The following is a 23,743-nucleotide window of genomic DNA, read 5'->3' on the forward strand; positions in this document are numbered from 1 at the left end:
CCCCTCCTGTTCAATGCTGTGACATCTTCATCGTGATCTGGCTGACTGTGTGTCTGCCTTCATTAATCCAAAGTGTCCGGCAGATCTTTGAAGTCGCGCACCAGATGTCGAGAGATAATCTCGCGCAGAAAACAAACTTGACGCCAAATTACCTACCTATAAAATATTTCAGACGGATTAGCCCGTTGCCGAAACGAGGAGACATCAAATGCTTTACAACGATTGCGTGCAGGGGACAGATGCAATCGAGGAAATTCGGGAGATTGTGACGGCGATATTCCGTAATTACGGAAGATTTACGTTTTTCCTTGATGTTTGACAGATGGTAATTACGCTGCAGTTGCAGACTGCGTTGCCGAAATGGCCCATTATGCCAGAAAGTAGTAACAGTTAATAGGGAAAATTGGGCAAATTGTAGCCATTTTTCGGAAAATTTATTGTAAACTGAATTGTAGAAGAAATCTATGCTTCGAGGTCCTTGCAGCAACTAACGACAAACTAAAACGACTTCATCGCCTGTCTGAATAAAAAAATACAATGAAGAGAGAATATAAGAAACCTGAGGAGTAAAGCGATTTTGTATAAATGTTGTTTTGTGCAAAATAATTGACTCAACTAGACAAAAAGTATGAATTGTGTGACAGAGTCTAGGCGTTAAATAATTTTCTCATATTTTATTGACTTGTCTTGCCATCACTATTAGTGACATGTCCGTTTTAAGTCCTGATGATGTTCAAATTAAAACGAAACTAGTCGACCAAAGCAATTTTGTTTTATTTCTTGTCCCTGTAACTGGATCCATCCCACCATCATATCTACCTAATGTTAGATACATAAAAATTAAACAGAAAAAAACTTTGAAAATGTAGCATAAAAAATAAATTTATCATTTGAAAACAATGGGAATACGAGGTAAAATTTTCATTTGATTAGAAAATGTGTTGTTTTTTGCTCTGGCAACGGATATTTCAGAGAAATAGTGATCGTATATTTTAAAATTTTGTTGAAAAGAATTTTTACTTTTCCATCTTTTACAAAACATCTAATATCTTTATTTGTAAACCACCCCTCTCGAGCAGTAACACGAAAATCGGAAATTATTGGTTTAAGAATAAAACTATTTACTCGAATAAATTAACGTCAATCGATTTTTGAGGACACTTTATATACGACTTTGACGTATAGTTTAGTAGACAAAGAAAGTATTTTGTCTCACTTGGGTCTAGGGCCAGAAAAGTCAAAATAATCCCACCTTCAAGGACTGACAAATGCGTGTATAGGGCAAGTCAAATAAAATGAAATTTATATTTCGTTGACATCCTGTATAATTTTACGACATAATTTATAACGTCAAATGTCATTAGGTAAAATACAAAGTAAAAATTAAACTGTCGAATTAAATGATATATTAAAAGCATGCTGGTAATTAAATTTAATGAGCAAAGCTAAAATAATAAATGTTTAAATTTATGGACTTCATAAATTTAAAACAGCAGAGTTGAATCATACTTTTTTCAATAAATATTACACTTTAATTATTATTTGTGCTTTTCCGATTTATTGATTAAAAAAATCTTCTACTTGATAAATTTGCCAATAAAACCATTTCAAGCATTCTCGCAGTTGGTGGCATTTATGAATAATCGAAATTTTGATTTGTGTTTGAAATCTAAACTCTGAATGGACAAAGGCTGTTTTTTGGCTGGATTTTAATTACAGAATTTTCAGATAAATTTGAATGGAGCTGCAAACTCCCATCCAGCTCATCAAGCTTTTGCTTTCACCGTAAGAAAGTAATTTCGTAAGGATGTTAAAATGTTATTAAATAGTCGTCAAAATTATTACCCTCGTAATATCTTCATTACCCACAAGTCAGCCACTGAACGCAATTAAAGCCATAAACCCAACCTGGAGATTCACTTTCTATGAACTATTATAGTGGCTCAACAATGACTCAATCCTGCCACGGTCTGCTAGGCAAAGTGATCAATTTGGTTCATAATTATGTTGTCGTCTCTTGGACCAAATAAAGTCCTCAGTGGCGGCGAACAAAACGGTTTTACGACTGGAGAGGCATCGATCGCGAGTCGGTGTGAAACCACCAAGGAGTCACTCCGGAATCTATAATTTCTCCAAGTGTTGTGTATCAAATATCAGGGGTCGCGTAATACCAATCACATGGACCGATGAGCAGGAAGGTTATTATTTTGGGACCGACTAACTCGATCTGTATCAAAATAATCCCCTCGTGATGTTTATCAAATATGATTTTTATTCGGTGCACCGCTTTCATGCCAGAATGCTTGCAGAAGTGAACTTGGGCTGAGAAAGGGAGATAAAAACTTTGCCAAGTTTTTGCAGCTAGGGTTAGAAGGGGAAATATGTTCGCCCCCTAAATATTTCCTGAGACGTGAAGAATTGCGTTAGTTCTGGATGCACGAAACATTAACGCAATAACGCAAATTTGATTTGACGGCATTGTCATCAAAAGGGGAACGCAAGAAAGAATAAGGGGCGAGAGTGCAGCAATGTTTTTGCCTACTGGTTGTTTTATTGCAGAAAACGGAGTTTGCTCGCAAATGGCGAAACAACTGAAATTTTTTCCTCTTTTATTCAAATTAATATTGTTATATTTACTCAAAAACATGTTCCTTTTTGGACAACGGGTATTGGGAAAAATTGCAGTACTCTCTCAAATTTTATTTAGAAGCTACATCTTGAGGCTAAAGTTGTGGCTCAAGTTATACCAGTATTTTTTTTCTATTCACCACAATTTTGGAATTTGTAAAAAAATGTAAAGGCCCCTGTTATTTTTTCCCATTACATAATTTTGTTAGGCACTTTACAATTTATTATTTTTATATTGTTAATAATTTTATTTGTATATTATTTTATGTTCTATTAATTATTATTTTGACATGAATTTTTGAAGTCTAACTTGAATAGCTTCAAGCTAGACTTGGCCAGCTTGGCCTTCATCGTTGTTTAATTAATTCAATGAATATCTTTGTATTTTTATTTATAAGTTCAAATTCCAAAGTTTTTTTTAGTTCAGAAAGTATCAAATGTATTTTTGAACCAATAGTTTCCGAATTCTTGGCGGTTTTTTAATCTTATCAACAATCCATTCTACGGACGTCTCTCTGCTTGTTGTATTAAAAAATCCTCCAGTAGATTGCTGGTACGTGTGTGTATAATAAAATGCACTTTATTACGATATCAAAATGTGATCTTGCGGAAAGTTTTCTTATTAATTTCGGTAAAATTGAATTTTTTCGTTGAATTTGGCCCGCTTCAGCCCCCATCCGCGTCTGAAAATTGTTCTTTTATGTTGTGGTGAAAATTGATTGTAGAGATTAAAATTCATCATTTATTCAATTTTCATTTCTCGAAGTCGTGAAGTTTTGAATTTCCACCTCACGAAATTACCGCGAAGTCGAGTAACTCAATACTTTGAAATGTATATTTTTCGCCTTTTTAGCATTGTGATAAAATACGCTCCTTGAAGCAGAATTCTATCTTATCGAGCGTTGGCTTGCATTGTTAACAATTATTTGATTAAGCCGAGTTGGGAACTGCCATAAAACTACATAATCAAGATTTCTGAGTCGGTGTCGGAGTTTTGTGCTCGATTAATTATTCTACGTGAAGGATCTGCATTAGCTAATCTTCGTTTAATAGCAACGGCGGCTCGTTTATACCGCCACATAATCACCCAAGGAGAATACGCGTTTCAGGTAGAAACCGAGACCAGTCCCTACCTGAGGGCACCCTGTAATATATCTCCTGGCCCAAACAAAGTCAACTGCTGTATCGGCTTACAGATATGAATCTAGATTACTCAAGTTTATTGATTCTGGCATTGGCATTTAATATTTACCTAGGCTTAAGTTGTTTTAAAGTGCGTTATAATGTGTTTGCCTTTGCCCAACCGCAGAGAATACTTCAGCTGGATTTGCCATCACCGCCGTGTGATCCGAGGGCACTGTTTGCCGTCGAATTATCAACTACTTTCCAAATTTCGAGCGTCACTCCGTCAAATAATCACCCCAAATGACCGCAAAGCAAACAACTCCGGGGAGGAGTTGCCCATTGTTTATCATCTGTTCGAAAACATTAATTAGCGAAAGCAATTCCGGACATAACAACTCGCGCTGGAAACTTCCGAGGCCCGAATGGGCCGTTATTTATTATGTTGAGTGCTGTAATAATCGTAATAATGATATGCAAATTAGCAATAAATTACCGCCAACTTTCGAAAAGGTTCGGGATTTTGTCGGCCTGTCATATTACAGATGTAAATTAGTTCTCTTCTCTGCTATTTTATTCGAGGCGGTCTCGAAATTAAGTTGTTTCGGTTTGTTCGGCTTGTTTTCGGCTCTGCAGGGCATCGAAAATCGAGTCCGTGCCATCAGAAACGCGGCGGAAATTGAAATGCAGATATAGGTTTGGATGGAGGGCAGGTGGCGGGAGTGGCATTCCTTCCAAGCCGATTTTTAATCAGATATTACATGCAATCCCGACAAAATTTGCAAAGCATTTGATCATACAACATCCAAATTCCAAATACCGCACCTTTTAACTCTTCCCGATTATACGCCAACACGCATTCTCATCAGCAAATGCCAGCTATTGCATGATAAATTCAAAAAATTCTTATTAAAATGCAATAATTACGAACATGTACCTACATTATACTTATGAAAGAGAAAACAGTAATAATGTTTTTTGCACTAATATTTTATTTTATGCACTGAAACTGATTCTTAAATTACTTCTGATTCTATTAGTTTTATTTTTTATTTTTTTTTTGTTTATGTGACTTTTTTTCAATTTTTTGTAATAATTTAATTAACAAAAATAAGTAACAAAATGTCAAATAATTGAAATTTTATGATTTCTAGTGTTATTCTAAAACAAAATAGGCTAAAATGATCTACCATAGTTTTTGACCTATGTTAAGTTTTTGTCGAATTTATTATTTGCATAAGTCCATTCAAAAAATAACAGCTTTATAAGCCTTTATGATAAGTGAAAAAACTTTTCTGCATTTAATAACCGCAGGTTTGAAGAATTTTCCAAGATGGCTCAGATTTCCAGCTGTCAAATTTCAAGGCTAGTATGATTTTTTGAAAATGGGGATCAAAAAATGGTTACAACCCAGATTTTTTAAATGGAATTATACAGTTTTTTCAACGGCAAGCGAATGAAATCGATTTTTATTTTTCATCTACCAATTAAAATTTCGTGCACTTTACAAATATTTCTTATTCTCACATGGTTAACTGATATTATTTCTTCTTCTTCTTCTTCTTCCTATTCTTCTTCTTCGTCTTCTTCTTCTTTTTCTTCTTCTTCTTTTTCTTCTTCTTCTTCTTCTTCTTCTTTTTCTTTTTCTTCTTTTTCTTTTTCTTCTTCTGCTTCTTCTTCTACTTTTCTTCTTCTTCTTCTTCTTCTTCTTCTTCTTCTTCTTCTTCTTTTTCTTCTTCTTCTTTAGTTTTAAGTTCTGTTTCTATCACATACGGTTTTTCTACTTTTTTTCTTAATTTTTTGCCGTTGTGTTTATTTTTTTGTGTTTTTTTTATTACTTTGGTGTTGAGTTGAGTAGTCTTTGGCTAGACTTCACCCCACCGAGTTTATATATTTTATTTTATTTTTTTTTTTAATAATGGACTATTATTATTATTATTATTTTCTCTAATTATTAGGAATTATTAGGAAATCAAATTAAGGACAAATCAGGAGGTTTGATAGAGGACAAAGGATAATAATATTACAGTTTATTTTTATTTATACATTTTATTTTATTTATTTATACATATCAAAAGATAATAATTAGGTTTTTTACTTAATCACAGTTTATTGTGGTCACTATTTAACGTGATGTTTGCAAGTGGCAGTGAATTTACTAAAGGATCAACTAAAAAAATCCTAAGGTAATTTTAATGTTGAAAATGTTGCATATTACCGAACAAAGGATGTAATATCTTTTTTCCAACGTCTAAAAGGTTAAAAATCTGCACATTCCAGTGACTGTGAATAAAAACAAACATGATTATGACGATTTGAATCCTTTGTATTTTATTTATTTTCGTTCAAAAAAACAATAGCTTTAATTTATCTTTTATCAAAATAGACTTCAAATGATTCTTATCCTAATCTTACTGTCGGTAAAACAATGAAATATTTTTACAATATGATGCAATTTTACCAGCTGCTAATATTTTATCATGAGTTTAAATTGTTTACATTTTTCGTGCTGTAAGTTTTCTCAAGATACTGTCCCTGTGGCGCAGAGGATAGCGCGTTGGACTTCTAATCCAAAGGTCGTGGGTTCGATCCCCGCCAGGGATGTCGCAGAAAGCTCTGCTTTTTCTTTTCACACTTGATCGATTTTATCACAAAATAAATCTAATGCAAAGTGACAAATTGCTCGGTCTTTAACACAGTAATTACAGAAATATTCCAATCAATATAAATCAAACGAATGGCACATAATTACACTTAATAGCCAACATTATTGCAATAATATGTAAATAATAAATAGTCATACTCCATTCTTCATTAATGGTCTCAGGTAATCGTTAAGTTTAAACGCTTTGGTAAGTTTCATTTCAAGTGGGTAATTAACACGATTGTTGTGTTTTTCTCAATCGTTTATCGAGATAATGAGGCATTTGCTCTAATGCCTGATTTCCTGGTCCTCTGCCGTCCGGAAATCAACAGTTGGCCAAAAGTGGGCCGATGGATTTGTCGAGCTATCACCCATCTGTTACGTTATAAACATATTTTTGTTTTGCTCGTGATTTCTTTTTATCCGTTCAGTTCACGGCAATTATCACGTCTGTCAGCTGTGGAGCGCAGTAAGATGTTATCGACTGTCTGTCGAAGTTTACCTCCAATATACCTGGAGCGAGGGTAGAAAAACTGACATCTCCAAATTGGCTCCAATCCTTAATCTTTTAGGAAGCATTGTAGCTGCCTTTTCTTGCTATTGTTAATTAATTGAGGGGTTCTGCGCTTTGTGAACGTCCCGCTGACGCGCTCCGACCTAATAAGTTAATAACCCATTGTAATGTTCTTCTTATTCAATCTCCGCGGAAATGGAAACGAACAAATCCCTCTGCGCGCCCTTTTTAAGCCGAGGCTCGCGACTAATTGCCCGAAAAATCGCGTTGAGATGTCAATTTGGGTAATGTGTCTATTACGGCCCCAGGTAGACAGCACAAAGCCCGAATTATATTTTCATTAGAGGCAACATCTGGTCAATGACGCCAAAGGTCAGGAGGAGCCCTTGATCCTTCGACCAGATCGTAGCCCGTGCCCGGGGAATGTTAAAAAACTTTCACCATTAATTACACGCTAGAAATTAATTTCGGTATTTTATGGTGTCATCAACACGAAACCAGGAACCAAAAGTATTAACGACTGTTTATGGCCGGAGTTAGCACCGACAAATGGGTTTTGTTGATTTGCATGTGAGGCGGCTTCGGATGATAAAACCGGCGCTTATGGACCACTTTATTAGCCCGCGCGATTGATTTTTAATTAATCGCTTAATTATTTTTATAAATTGCCAATTTTAGATTTTATAACCCGATAAGATTTGAAATATTTAAACGGCGAGGCGGCGCAAATTTTACGATACGTTGACACGGAGCCGAAAGCAATTTCGGGGGATTTTGTCAAAGCTCTTCAAAGGTATTTCGCACACAAATCATTTCAATTACACTTTTATGTTCTTTTTAATAAAATACACAAAGTTGCAAGATGTGATTACGGCAGATTTTAATTACTTTTATTGATTTTACGACGGTATTCTGCCATTTTATTTTATCTTATCTTAACAAACACTTCATACACATTAAGAAATAAAATTTTTAGTAGGAAGTGTCATAAGTACCTTTCAAGCCAAAGAATTTTCTGTAATTCAATGATTTCTGGATTAATTTTTTTCATGATACAAGAAGCTACAATTTAAAGAAAAAGAAAAAAAATATACACATGTTTCTTTGAGTTGGCGCGCCAATTTTTGAACACTCTGTATCAACAAAATACTATGCTTTGTATAAAATTTCTGATCAAAACGGCGTTCAAATTAAGTGGAGATATAAGACTTGTCTATTTTTAGAACGCGTAACTTAGGTAACATAAGTTAGACGATTTTTTGCTTTTTTTGACGAATTTTTTGAATTTTTTGGAAATTTTTATTGGAAAGTTGGATGCAGTCAGAAGTGGCTTAAATAACCAAATAAAGAATAATGTATGAAATTACTTTTTTATTTTATTTCGGGTTTTATTTTTATTTTGTTTATGTTACTTTATTCATTTTATTTATCAAAGTTTATGGAACGTTAAGCGTTATCTAAATTTTCATTATATTTTTTTTTGGATTTATTTTGACGAAATCTTTCAAATAAGTGCATTTCTTAATTTTTAATGGTTTAATTTGATCAATTTACTGTTTAGTTATCACCTGTAATTTGTAGATACTGTGCCATATTTTTATTCAATTACACAATTTCTTAAAGGTTTGAGTGGAGTGATAATAACTAAAAATTTGACATTATTTCAATTCATATTTGGGATGTTGATACCGTATTAATGCTGAATTATTCAGTCTTGATATGTTTTCCAAATAAAGTGAAATATTTATCAGTGCGATTAAATATTTACCATTTGAACACCAAACAAAGAATTATTTTTATGATGCGTATTTATTACAGTTATCATGTTTTCAACTGGTTACTAAAGTTTGACCTTAAATTAATTTTATATAATTAAAACTACAAGTTTCGTTAATGACTTAACCGATTTCAAAAATATTTCTAGTTTCTTCTTCAGTTATGACAAATTAATTATGGAAATGTCCTAGTTTTTTTTTAATACGAACTTATAAATAGCACAAACATTCCAACATATTTTACGTTCGATAAAAACTAAAATCAAATCAAATCGTTTATTTAACATTAAAAAATCTCAATCTTTAATAATGCATAAATTAGCTTTAAAATCTCCGCCAAAATTACACTGAGAATTGCAAAATTATTCGTAATATTTATTTAACTGTTTGTATTTTATTACAAAAAGCCAAAAATGTTAGATACAAGCAAAAGCAAAGAAATTTTGTTAACTTGTCAAGAAATACCTAAATAAATTTTCTGTTTTTTTGTTTTTTGTTTTTTTTTACTTCTACACAAAATATCGAAATGCAACTCTTACGTTTTTCTATTTCAAGCAAATAACATAATTTTATTCTATTACCTATTTTACTGCTAGATTCAAAATGATAAAAATAATTGGATACTTTTATCGTATGCTGAAGTATCGTATGCAGAAGGCAAAACACTTTAATAAATACTTTTATGTTATGATAAAATTCAAGTTGTGAGGATTACAGAAGTATAAATATCAACATTTGGCGCATATAAAGCAAGTTATTTCAACATTCTTGTTATACCACCTTCGATTTTATCTTTGTCGCTATTAAGCTTCCCTTTTATACATTTTGTATTAATAAAATTGCTTCCATAATCTTTTTATATCAATTTTATCAACCGTGATCAGAGATTTGCTCCAGAAAAACAAGATCTGCTGAGTTGTAAAGTAATTTTTTAACTCCTCAACATCAAAATACTTGAAATAATTATACAGCAGGTAAGCAGAGATTTCTAATTATTTATAGTGAAATCATTTTTACGAAACGAGATAAAGTGGCCGACAAGAAGTCTGTAGCTTGTCCTTTATCGCCTCCTTTGTAGTCCTAAAATATTCATTACTCTGTTAATGAGTGGCTTGACCTGACCTGACCGGAACCGAACCTATAGCATGATTTTTGGCAAATTAAATGTTAGAAAAACGTTTTTGTTGTTCTGCAGTACTGTAAAGTATGCACTTTTTTAAACTCTTGAAATGTTCGGTATCAAATACTTGAAATAATTGTACAGTGGGTAAGCGGAGATCTCTAATTATTTTTAATGAACCGATTTTTAAGAAACGTTGAGATTCAGCGATTATACAAAGTGGCCTGACAAGAAGTAGCTTTATTGCCTCCTAGTTGAGCGTGGCCCTAAATATGAAAGTTTATGTTTATTAAAACAGCAAGAGGTAACTAGACAAGCACGGCCCCATCAAGCAGCTTCCTTAATAAGCCGACTATTTTTCCTCCCGTTGTAAGCCGCGGAATTTTCGCCAAGTTTCTTGCCGTAAGTCGGCACATCTGCCTAATCGCCTAATTAGCCGTTTGAGGAGTGTGTCCCGATTCGTGCAAATGCGACTTGAATAAAATTAACGCCTGCATCGCCATTAAGCTGCATTTCGCAAAATTTGTATTCGAAAAGTTGCGCCAAAGCGCCTAAAACTGAAATACCATAAATTCGGAATTGCACTTATTATGAGTGCGACGTGCCCTAGAACCCAATGAGCGTGGACAAAGGATTTTTGAGTCGGTGTCTCGTATTCAAATCTCCGTGCCGTGTGCACCTGATATTAAAATCAACCGCCCACGTTTATTGCCTTTTCACGACTCGTCTGACACACTAAGCCCATTTGGTGTTGTTAGTTTTGGCGTTAGTGCACGGGTTAATGAATGGGGCTGATAGGAAGGTCGGCAGTTAACTCTCCTGCTCTCTTGGAATAGATTCGACTTGGAGTGATACGGCAAACAATTACCTCTTTAATTCATTGCTCGAAATGAACTCGCATAAGAAACTCTTTCGGCTAAAAGGGTCCATATTGAATTTATTACAGTTTAATTGCTCTCACAGCGCATATATTTGCAGTGGATTCCGGGAATGAGCTAAAAATAATGCTACTCAATTAGCGCATCAGACAAATAAACTGATCGTTTTCAGCGCTAAATAAATAAATTGATTTGATGTTTTACAAACCTTGCCGGGACCGAGCATTGGTTTGCAGTTAATTACGACGTTTACTGCCAATCGAACGAGTAAATAAACTTGCGAGGAAAAAGCAACTGAAAAATTTGTGGACACGACCATCTGGGCAAGCACTGGACGGTTTATGGGAAATGCCATAAATACGGCGATGATTTTACTGCTGTACACACCAATAAATTATATTAACTAAACTCAACTTTAAAAATGAAAGGCCATAAAAGGTGGTGATTCATGTTAATGAGTTTGTCAAACGAATTTTCTTGTATTGTTTTCAAACTCATGAATATTCTATTTTGCCCAATAAAATGAAAGATGTTTAAATTATCCAAAGTTTATTTTTTAAGTTTCCAGGGCTACAATTTGTTTCTTGTCGACGTGTTTCCTGTCGTAGTAAAATAGGAACTTTTTGAAAATTGTTATAGTTTGAATACTTTTTGAATGAATGAAAATAAAAAAAAAATAAAGAATGAAAATAAGAAATTAGAAATAAGTCAAACAGCTTAAAATAATGTAATGTTTTTTAATTTTCTTACAAAATTCTTGAACTCACTCAAAAATTCTTTTCCGATTCCAAATGATCTGTTTCTTTGTAAGTACTGTATTTTCCTTCACATAACAATTTTTTTTTCTACTTCATCCGTAAACATTGTAAAAAGATCTAAAAGTGTCTGTGGTTTGAATTAAAAAAAGAGTTGGAAGTCAAAAGTCACCAAAAATTATTTGAGAATTTGGATTGGAGGTAACTTTTGAGGTGAAAAGATAGTATATTTTGCAATAGGGTATCTTTTGAGTGTTTAAACACTTTTTACAACAAATCAGAAATTATCTCTGTTCTCAGGTTTCATCAAAACAAGCTAAAAAAGCATTGTATTAGATCCAAACTAAAATAGTATGTACGTATTATTTTCTTTTAATTAGTTAATTAACGTAGTCGTTTGCTGCAGTTAATATTTTTGGAAAGTGAAGTCCATTTATTTGACTACAAGTAATTTTTTCATGAACTTCTAGTTGAAAACCACACTTGTTTGCTGAACAGTTTCTTTACAAAAGAAGTGGGAATTATCCTATTTTCGGTGTTATAAGAATAAGATTTTTCAAGGAGGATGTAAATCATGTCGTTATTATTAATCTCCTTGATACCTAATAATGAAAATATTGTGAAACATACAATATTTTATTAAAAAAACGACAGTATTTCAGTGTCTATATACCTAATTATTGGTAATATTTAACAAAATACGATTAAATTTTGATTATTTTTTAACGCTTGCAATATTGCTCTTTTGCGTAAAACGTAAACCACACACTCTTGAACAATGAGAATGATAAAAAAAATTCAAAAGAAAAAAATTGCGTTTTCTCTTTACCTTTGTTTTTCTGCATTTTTTTGTAAACATGCTAAGGATAGAACACATTTTTACAAATACAAATTGTGAGTTCTATCAATGTTAGTTTATAAAAAATTTAATCTATCTCGATCTTGATCTTGTAAACGAGATTTTTTCTGCATTTTTCTAATACTCGAGTTATTCTAAGGGAGTTTTTATTGGTCTTTTTAAAACAAGATTAAGGCCTTTCCGAGATATTTTGAAAATTTTTGGATTTACACTTACGTCTTCAGAAATATATATGTTAGATAATCTATAAAATAAATAACAAAGTTCAAAAAATAAAATTACGATTTATGTAAATTATTGTGACAAGAAAAAGCGTCCAAAGCATTTCTAATTTATCGTCAAAATAGTGAATAAATGAGTCAAAATAAAGGCAAACGTGTCGAAAATGACTAGATAAAAGGATAATCTGTTATTTACTAGAGTACTAAATATGTGCCTTGTAACAGCACTTTGATGTCTATGTCAATGTGATTGCAATAATTGGGAAAATTTTGCAGTTAATTATGAAGCATTTTCCATCATTTATCCTGCACGCCATGCCTGTTTAGAACTAATAATGGTTATTAGAGCCCTAATCTGCTCTTTGATGATAGCTTACCACAGTCTAGTCGCAATAAATTAAAGACACAAATAAGAAAATTGCAACAATCAAAACGCATCATTACAAGACGGAAAATCACAAATTCTCTTTAACTCAACTCGAGGTAATTGTAATAAATGCAACCTGAAATAACAACGTAAATATTCCATCTGTTTTATTTCGACAGCAGTCAACAAATTGTTATTCCCCTCTGTAAAAGCAAAATTTATTCGCGTCGTAAAATAAAAATTACATTTGTTGAGTTAACAATGTTGAATTTATAAAACCGAAAAATCTGATTTGGCTGTTTTTGTTGGATTCTACCAAAGTTAATATTTCGGAGCTTTAGAATTCGTAATTCCCGATACGAACGCCTATTGTACACAAATAAGGAGCTTTTTTAATTATGAAAAATCGCTCAGGCAAACTAATTTCGACATAATCGTCTTTTTGTTAAAAATACCTGCAAGTTGCAGGCGCAACTGACACGTAATTATATTTGCAAACTTGTTTCGGACGTAACTTAAACTTCAATGACATGAAAAATCGACAAGTTGTAGCGAAAATTCTCTTTTTTCCGTCTTTGTTTCCTCGTTTCACCTGAATGCATTTATCCACTTTTTTAAGCAGCAGTTTCCTTTGAAACCACAATTCGTAAATCGCTTCAAGTATGTAACAGAACAATGGAATGTCCATCGTGGGAACGCGCTGAAAACTCTCAGCGGATTTTGAAAGCTTTCCTCCGATTTTTTCCTGACTGAGCAATTCGTTGACATTGTGCCGATGAAATTGCTTTCATCAACTAATCGCACATTCCGTCGAAAATAAAACCGATTTCCCTTTCAACAATAGACGACCTTCACGACCATGGTCGCCCATCTCGCTGGTACCTGTAAATAAACATGGCCAACTGTAAATTAGGAAATAATGATATCATTATCCCCTCCTGAAATTCTGTAAGTCCCTTCCACCCAGCACCAACGGCCTGATTGGTGCCTGGGCCATGGAGGGGTGTCTGAATCTCAAGTCGAAAGCATGCAGCTGTTTGAAATAAGCTCAGCATGTAGTTTACGGCAGTTTATTTTCGGCCTTCGATGGTTGGAGGTGTGTGTCTTGGTCGGTCTTTGTGCGCGACAACCTGGATTACAGTGGCCTTTGAGGAATTTTTCTCGAGCTGGATTTTCTCTCTTTGTGGGATTTATGCGTGCTTATTTAGTGATGGTGATGTGGGCGATAACAAGTGATACGAGGGCATGTTGAAGGTGTGTTGAGTGCTTTTTTTCCAAAAATAATTTCAAAAAATGCCACCGAAAGGTGCCAAAAACTGGCCCACATTTGAAAATGTTGGACTGTGAAGAAAGTGGTTCCACAGGTGAACTCCTCCACTACCTAGCGCACCATCTGTTGGTAGGTGGGCAAAGGATTGTCACAATTAAATAGCTGAACAAATTTCCAAAATCGGGTAAAATCCCTCACCGTCTGTTATCTGATCAGTCGTTATCAGAATTAAAAGTTATTAGTGTTAGTAATTCGTGTGATGTGATCGATTGTGGGTGCATTGAAACATAAACCAACTTTGTGGTGAGAAATCGACAGTAATTTGTTCAGTGAGTAGATAAGAGTGTCAAGTAAATATTTTCTGATGAACAACTTTAATAAAAACAACCACCAAGACACCACAATTTCAATAAACTTTACTTTTGTCAATTTCTACTTTTGATAAATCACTCGAACCGTATTTCCGTAATCGTAAGTACAATAATTGAACGAGTGATTAAAATCAAAAGCTGTGTAAACATTAGATTAAATTGTGCACTTACTTTCGTGAAATAGCGCATGCACTTTAAAAAATGTTGGTTAAAAATGTGTACTTTGCATATCAAAGTCAGGTGTTCTTTGTACTTTACCAAGGCTGTTGTAAATATTTATATCTGGCTGTAAAACGCAAATAAATTACAAAGTGATTAACTCACTTAGTTGGAGTAATTTTAGGTGCATTTTTGTAGCGACAGTCAGAAATTTTGTAGATAAAAGGATATGGTGATAAATTATTAATGTTTCATTGTTTACAATTGTAGTTCATTCCATTGAATCAGCTCTGACATGAGTTATGACCAGGAATTTTGCAGCTATCTAACAGCAGCCGGGGGTAATTAAAATAAATTGAATAAATAATTTTTGAGCCGGAAAATGTGTCACTTAGATTTTTTTAATCAAAAATCTGCTATTTTGGCCAGATTTTGTCACACATTTATTCACTTAAGTAATTTAGAATAATTTATGTCTTTCTGGATCTAGAAATTCACTTTGTTCAAGAGATTTTGTCGTGAATAGCCTAAAAAAAGTCTAACTTACTGTGTTTCAACTAATTACGAGCATTTTATTCGTAAATATAAACAATTTTTTATGTGAATTTAGTTGATTTTTTTGTAGTTTTCCAAAGCTGTTGTAAAGGATTATGGCGATAAATGATACTGTGGCACTAACTGTAGTTTGTTCCACCGAATTTGACTAGGAATTTTGCAGCTTGCCATTTTTACAGTTAGTAATAATAAAAATAGTAATCAAAATTTATATATTTTTTTTAATGCAAACTCGACCAAATTCTTGTCAGCAGTATCAAATGATTTAGGTTTTTTTTGAATCAGGAACACACTAATTTTGCCAGATTTTCTCTAGCTATAAAAATTAACAAATAATTTTTAAAGGGTTCGTCACAAAAAGCCAATAAATTGGGATATTTTAAGCAATTATTATTAGCGTTTATTCGTAAATTGTTTTTTTTTCTGTAAAATGTAAAAAAATAAAATAACAAGTAAATTATAAAGTGATTAGCTTGCATTATTATTTTCATGTTTGAAGGATTATGGTGATAAATAGTAATGTTTCATTGCCTCTAACTGTAGTTCGTTCCAGTGAATCCGTTCTGACTTCTGACCAGGAATTTATCATTCCGACAGTCAGCAATAATCAAAATAATCGTGCTTTGTATTAAAAAAATACTTTTCCGAAGCTTTGAGCAAGTAAATTGTTTATATTACACGTTTTAAATAATTTATCCATTTTTTATTGCAAAAAGCTTATAAATATTCTTATTCGTAAATAAACTAATTTTGTATCTTGACTTAATTGTTGTAAAAATGTAAATAAATTACAAAGTGATTAGCTCACATTTTTATTTAAACTTTGAAGGACTGTGGTGATAAATAATAAAGTTTCATTGCCTCTAACTGTAGTTCGTTCCAGTGAGTCCGATCTGGCCAGGAATTTTGCAACTTATCATTCCGACAATCAGCAATAATAAAACCCATCGGAAAATGGTTTACTTTTACAATAAAACCGTCAGTCTAAAAACTAAATTAGTATTTCGTTTGATCTGAGTCGTCGATAAGACGCCAAGAACTCATTTTGCAACATCAGAGTACTGATTAGTTTCAAGAAATGCAACCGTTAATTTTCGGAATTTTATACAATTTCTTGACTTCCTCACCATTCAGATAAAATTCCGCTCTAATTACACTTCTACTCGCACAAACTTCCTCTAATACACGACTAAATTAACTTATTATGTGTTTATGTGCTTATTATTCAATACATTTTCTCCAACTATGAAGAAACCATCAGGAATTCACCCATAAATTAAAAATAACAACTCGCCGTAAAAGAGAATTATGAGCAGAAAACACACCGACCGAACAATCGGGAAATAAACACGAAATTTAAACGCCTGTTTGTTACGACCCCAATTTCTTTATTATAAGTAAGTTGTATGCATTAGAATTGGCTGTAGGTCACTCATCAGTGCTCTAAATAATTAAGTTTAATTTTTTTGTAATTTTTTTTTCACTTGAATATTTGAATTACTATTTTCTTCAAAGAATGAAAGACAATTTTTTTATTCTGAGTTTCCTTAATTTGAGCAATACTTTTGTAAAACGTATTTTCCTTTAATGGAGAATTAACACATCGTGAGTCGGAATCGGATCTGATTTTACAAATTTTTGTAAAAGAGACGAAAGCTGGATGTTTGCTGTTGTTCCAGTAATCGGGTGAGGTCTATGGAAAGGCCTGGAGAGTACGGAGACGATCCACCGCCAGGTCTGGAGGCCATGTGGGGAATGGAAGCGGCTGAATGCGACTGTCCCGGGCCGCCCCCGGAATTCCTCCTTCCGCCGCCCCCACGGCCGCCCATCCTCCAGCCCTCCGACCCCAAGTACTGCACGGAAGACCCCCTGCCTATCGAGACGTGTGATGCGCTACCGGTAAGTGATAATCAGTCTAAATTAATTTGCATAGAGTGGGGCCCAAGTCTTGCTTCCTCCAAAAACGGGCCAATAAATCACCCCACGGGCCGTAAAACCTAAGTACAGGTGGACGCCGACTACCGGAACGAAGTGCTGATTTATTTACAATATTCGGAATTTATTGTTTTATTGCCTCTCCCGAGGTTGGAAGTGCAGTTGTTTGGTAAAACAGACAGCGCCTCCACTTTGTGTTCTTGATTTTATTACCAGTTTTATGGCCAGAACCGGTAGCCACTATCAATATTATACGTCTATTGCAAGTCGCTGTTCCCATTTAAATTTCGCGCGAGTTATGGCTTATCGGGGAAATAATTGTATTTCCTCATGGGCCCAAGTCAAATTCTGGGAAAAATCAGGGGCCAACCCCCCACAGACTGTCGTAAATTTGAGTGGATGGAGCTGTAAAATGTCCTTAGCACTGTCATTATGAAACAAATTTTTAGTGGACCTCTTGACATTTCCGAATGGTTTATGGCCGGCTATCCGGTGTCATAACTCAACGTTTTGGGACTTTCACCACGTTTTAATCACAGAAAGAATTCAAATTGCACGTTTAATTATTAAGCGAACGCTTAATTTTTTAACGGGACAATTGAGCGGAAGCTCTTACATTATTTCTTAATAATGAAGCAGTGAGGAGCGAACAACGTTAATGAACACATTTTGAGAAGCCTCTCAAATTATTGCTTCACTTCGAAGTTGTATTAATTATTTTTAATTGTGCCGATTCTCCCTCCCATGTATTTAGTATTTATTTTATTGCCGGCCTGGCGATCCACATAAAATCTGAAGGAACGTTCATATTTTAACTTTTTCCGTTCATTCCTCGGTCCTGTGAGTTATACGAATGGTGCATTGCGACGTATAAATATCTGCTGATATACGGACTAGAATCTTGCACACATTTTACAGAAATGCAGAACACCTTTGCCTCAAAGCGAAACGCAATCAATTAATAACAAACGCAGTAAAATATCACCAGACACAAATATTTCCACCAGATAGTGTTTATTTAAACTGGCGGTCAATTCATGTGATTGTTCCGTTGAATAAACACGGAATTATCAAAAGGCGAAATTTTGATAATTCGAGTCCCCATACAGCACACCATCAAATGCCATGTTTTAAATCGTAAAATTTACATATGAAATGTAAGCATGACCCTCATGGGAAATACACTGACCATTAAATATTAACACTTCATTGTAAATGCACTATGTAACTAACAATGAAACGCAAATGCACTGTCATCAAATTTGTTCTTGACAATAAAGTGTAATAATATGTGGCCGGCGAGTTATGTGTCAATCATTTTTAAAACTGAATAAATTTCGCAGGGTTGGGCAGTGATGTGACACGAATAAATTAATTCGTCTTCATGATGATTTGCATAAATGCCAGGTATTCAACAACTAATAACTCGTAGAACTAATTTCAAGCCAGTAATTAAAAATTACTTGGAAATTGGTTAATTCCGTAAAACATTAATTAGCCTACTAGCACAAATGATGCCGGATGTGGAAAGTTTACCAAAAATCGATAAATTCGAAAACCACCAATTTAAAAATTTTTAGTTGTCTTTTTAAATAAAGAATTATTTGTTGTGTTTTTTTAGTAGTAACTGCTGAACAGTTACTGAAGTAGATATTAACTGTTTAATACTACAGTAAAACCTCCCAACAACGGACACCGATGGGGAATCTTAAATTGTCCGTTGTGGAGAGGTGTCCGTTATTCGGAGATGTTCACTGTATTAGTTTTTTATTTTAAACAATTGTTTCTTATCATATGAAATGAAAAATGATTTTTTAAATCTGTTCCCAACATTTTTTTCATGTCTAAAGTTGTAAGCACAAAATGGACAATATTTTTGGACTATTTTTCAAAAAAAAAGCTCGAACAAGTCTTATTTTATTTTTGTAAATGCCACATTTTAACGTTATCGGTATACTCCAATATTTTTCAACAGTGTTTGGTAGTACATTCCTTTATCTTTTTGGTAAATATAAAAAAATAGAACAAATACTTGTAATAAAAAAATTGTAAAAAAGCCAGTAATTAAAAATTACTTGGAAATTGATTAATTCCGTAAAACGTTAATTAGCAGCCACAACCTACTAGCACAAATGATGCCGGATGTGGAAAGTTTACCAAAAATCGATAAATTCGAAAACCACCAATTTTAAAATTTGTAGTTATTTTTTAAATAAAGAATTATTTGTTGTGTTTTTTTAGTAGTAACTGCTGAACAGTTACTGAAGTAGAAATTAACTGTTTAATACTACAGTAAAACCTCCCAACAACGGACACCGATGGGGAATCTTAAATTGTCCGTTGTGGAGAGGTGTCCGTTATTCAGAGATGTTCACTGTATTAGTTTTTTATTTTAAACAATTGTTTCTTATCATATGAAATGAAAAATGATTTTTTAAATCTGTTCCCAACATTTTTTTCATGTCTAAAGTTGTAAGCACAAAATGGACAATATTTTTGGACTATTTTTCAAAAAAAAAGCTCGAACAAGTCTTATTTTATTTTTGTAAATGCTACATTTTAACGTTATCGGTATACTCCAATATTTTTCAACAGTGTTTGGTAGTACATTCCTTTATCTTTTTGGTAAATATAAAAAAATAGAACAAATACTTGTAATAAAAAAAATTGTAAAAAAGCCAGTAATTAAAAATTACTTGGAAATTGATTAATTCCGTAAAACGTTAATTAGCAGCCACAACCTACTAGCACAAATGATGCCGGATGTGGAAAGTTTACCAAAAATCGATAAATTCGAAAACCACCAATTTTAAAATTTGTAGTTATTTTTTAAATAAAGAATTATTTGTTGTGTTTTTTTAGTAGTAACTGCTGAACAGTTACTGAAGTAGAAATTAACTGTTTAATACTACAGTAAAACCTCCCAACAACGGACACCGATGGGGAATCTTAAATTGTCCGTTGTGGAGAGGTGTCCGTTATTCAGAGATGTTCACTGTATTAGTTTTTTATTTTAAACAATTGTTTCTTATCATATGAAATGAAAAATGATTTTTTAAATCTGTTCCCAACATTTTTTTCATGTCTAAAGTTGTAAGCACAAAATGGACAATATTTTTGGTCTATTTTTCAAAAAAAAAGCTCGAACAAATCTTATTTTATTTTTGTAAATGCTACATTTTAACGTTATAGGTATATACTCCAACATTTTTCTACAGTTTTTGGTAGTGCATTCCTTATCGTTTTGTTAAATATAAAAAAATAGAACAAATAGTTGTAATAAAAAAAATACGCAAAATAAGAAAATTATTAATACACAGAGGGCATACTTTTGCTCTTACCTTATTTTGTAAGGAGTGGTTTTTTTTGGTTATTTTTTTGTGTTGAAGATTTTCTTTTATTAATTATTATCTATAATTTAAAAAAATATAAAATTATCTTTTTTTCGTTGTGGTGGTGTTTATTGGTGGATATTTTTCTGTTCCTTATTGTGAATGAGAATTTATTTATTGCAACTGTTTTTTTTATTTAATGTAATGAGTTATTTCCAGTTAGATTCTGTTTTTTTAACGTTGTCTTAATATCGAGAGAAAGATACTAATTACTACAATTATAAGCCGCTGGAGAGGCAAAATAATCCAATTAACCTCAGTTAAAGTGTCCAAGTTCGTTCATTCCCATTCATCTTGAAAATTGTGCGCTCTGTATTGAGCCAAAAAATCCGCCACGGGCGAATAATCGCTCTTGCAAAACTATAAATAATGATCTCTAATATTACGCACTTAGATTTTTGATAACTTCATAACGAACGCGTTTATCTTTTTCCCCCTGGTCTTGAACACCTGTATTGTTTCTTGAAAACCGATTTCCGTCTTGGCTTGAAAAACTCGCAGGAAAAATGTTCCATTATTGTAGTGGAACGTAGCGAATTAAGCCAGTTTTTCGTAGATAACTCTATTAAACATTAGAGTTGGATGAAATTTCGTTGGGATTTTTGATCCAATTACAAGTGATTGTAATGAAGTTTACTTTGCACCGGAAATTAAATACTTCTTACTTCAGCGGGGATTTTTAATTAAAAGTGAAAAAATTAATAACACGACATGCTGAGTGGGCCTAATCGGAAACTGTGTTAATTGCAGACGTAATTAGATTACTTTTTCGGGAGGTAATTGTGTATGAGTGCAATTAATCATGCAGATTGTGTAATTACTGGCGGCCTGGAGCGACAGGAGGCATTAATTTAATTAGAATTATCGATAGATGGAGGCAGACAATGCAAATAAATAGGGCAAGTAATGGAGCTCCTGCACTCGATATAATTACAAGCACGCCAGATAAAGACCATGATCCAGGTCGAATAACATTTCCAAAGGACTGATTTACAGCAATAAACTGTTGTAATCTCGGAAGAATCATGATATCTTTTATGAAGCTAAAGGCTAATCGTAGTACCTGAAGCACGCACAGCGTTTCATAATAAAGAGCTTACAAAATATGTTAATAACCCCGAATAAAAAGTTTACCTGAGGTGATTGAGTGAAGAACCCGCTCTCGACTCGAACCCCAAGTAATCAAGACTCTATGATAGAAAATGAGACGTGCTGGGATACGAGTTTTTATTTATTCTTCGGCCACGGTTCACTTATAAAGACGTTAGATTTTTCAGGCGGGTTATTAAACCCACCATCTTGGAATTAATGCAGATTCGGCGAGCAACAAGTGGATCGGCCACCAAATAACACAAAATTACAAAAGACGAAACCTTGGGCGAGACGACAAAAGTATTGGATTCCCTTTCAGACATTCTACACGACCCCGGTGCCACACAGGGACGTAATGCGAGATTTTACAACTCTCACACGTCAGTTTTTCTCAATTTAAAGCGTGCTTTTGGATTTTCGCAAGGGCTTGTTGCCTTTTTCCACACTTATGATCTTAATTTAAAAAAAAACAACTTTTTTGCCCATCAAGTTTTAATTTCTTGAATGTGATTTTCAAAACTGGCTGAAAAAGTCCAAATTGTTTCACTCGATTAGTTCGGTTTTGAATTACTTTACGCCGAAAAATCACAAAAATTTGGTCAAAAGTGAGCAAGACAAAAACAAAAAAAAGGTCTGCTAAACTAGACCGAAAAATCACTGAGGAAAAGTGTCTTTAACGAGCGTTTTTTGTGCGCCATCAGGATCTTGAAACGCTTTTATATCGCAAATTTTTGTAACAAATTTAAGTGAAAATCTTAAGCTATACACGTTGTTTCTTTTGTCTTTTTGTACAATTTGAAAAAGATTTTTCTTCAAAATATTCTAAAATTGTCCGGAAAATCACGAAATTACATCATAATTGCTATTATTCTGTTTGTTTCACTTGATTTTTGTAGGTTTTTGTTCAAAATTTCCTCAAAAAATTAACCGAAAAACATTTATTTATATCTTTTTTAACGTCTAAGAATATTTCTAAAACCAATTTTTTTGTTTTTTCTGAGATTTTGCTAGATCTGATCACAAATTACCAAACCTTCATCAAAAATTACATTGATTTTGTCTTTTCTCAGCGTTTTAGAATTAGGTAAATGAACTAGAAACACAAAAAACCCAAAAATAAATTAGTTCAAAAACAGTCGTTCTAATATTTGAAAATTCCATTAGAAACTACACAATTTTTATTTTTTTCTTGTGTTTTTAGATGTTTTGTCAGTGATGAAAGCAATTATATCGCAAAATTTCGTCAAAAACGGACCGAAATTGAATCAAAAATTTTAAAAAATGTTTTTTAACTGTGTGTAGGCACCTAAGCATGTTTTTAAAATAGAAAAATGTTCTTAGGTGTTAGTTGGGATTTTGCTAAAATAGACTAAAAAATCACCATTTTAAGACAATAATTTTTTTTTGAGTTTTTTACCGCCTTTACTGTTTAAGTTTTTAACATAAAAACAATTTTTTTTTAATATCGGAAACAATGATCGATTTTTGAACCAGGTACTCATTTATTGCCCAATTTTGCAATAAAAGGCTTAAAAATTTAAAGATCCACCAGGTTTTTATCTCAATTATTCGAAAAATGTCATTAAGGAGTCGAACATTTTTTTATATTGGTTACATTTGTGCGAAGAAATTGAAAAAATCACCTAAATGGTCATACGCGCACAATTTTAAAAAACATTAAGGAGACTTTTAAACAAGAAATAATGGATAAAATCCAAAAGCCTGTATATTTACCAAAAAATTCATCTTAAAAATACATCTCCAGAGGAGAGGTAAGCTTTCACCTGGATTGAATAACTTGCTCAAATTACTGTTATGAAAATTTAAGTTGCTCTTCTTGTACTACATTATCCTTTCAGCCTAAATTAATTTTTCAAAATGTCATTAAAAAGGAATCATCTCAGTAAATGATGAACTTGTTTGATTTGGAAAGTGAGAAGCTTTTTTATTGAATGCGCGTAAATATATACCATTGTTATGAGATACTGTGATTTTACAATTGTTTACGACAAGAAACAAGAAAAATTTTTGAAATCTCTCAATTTGCTTTGTGTCTTTGAAGCCGGCCCTGTGCGGCTGTTGTGTC

The 23,743-nt window shown here is 33.1% G+C and overlaps 1 protein-coding gene, 1 long non-coding RNA gene and 1 other non-coding gene across 9 annotated transcripts in view; 2 read left to right on the forward strand and 1 right to left on the reverse strand.

Annotated features, from left to right (window-relative positions):
• Nucleotides 1-23,743, forward strand: part of pxb — a 132,463-nt gene that overhangs the window by 85,771 nt on the left and 22,949 nt on the right. For 2 of the 7 annotated variants that reach the window (XM_015981406.2, XM_064355498.1), the window contains one exon: nt 16,918-17,137. In XM_015981406.2, the coding sequence (XP_015836892.1) occupies nt 16,934-17,137 (204 nt within the window). In that variant the 5' untranslated portion in view covers nt 16,918-16,933. The other 5 variants (XM_008197272.3, XM_008197271.3, XM_015981407.2 and 2 more) reach the window with 5 other exon arrangements.
• Nucleotides 5,780-6,839, reverse strand: LOC135265664 (uncharacterized). The gene is made up of 2 exons (XR_010333416.1): nt 5,969-6,839; nt 5,780-5,920 (listed from the first exon to the last, which is right to left on the reverse strand). It is a non-coding gene; the product is annotated as an uncharacterized LOC135265664 (long non-coding RNA).
• Nucleotides 6,282-6,354, forward strand: TRNAR-UCU (transfer RNA arginine (anticodon UCU)). The gene has a single exon. It is a non-coding gene; the product is annotated as a tRNA-Arg (tRNA).

The sequence above is a fragment of the Tribolium castaneum genome, chromosome 3 (assembly GCF_031307605.1).
Source record: "Tribolium castaneum strain GA2 chromosome 3, icTriCast1.1, whole genome shotgun sequence".
NCBI classification, from domain to species: Eukaryota; Metazoa; Arthropoda; class Insecta; order Coleoptera; family Tenebrionidae; genus Tribolium; species Tribolium castaneum.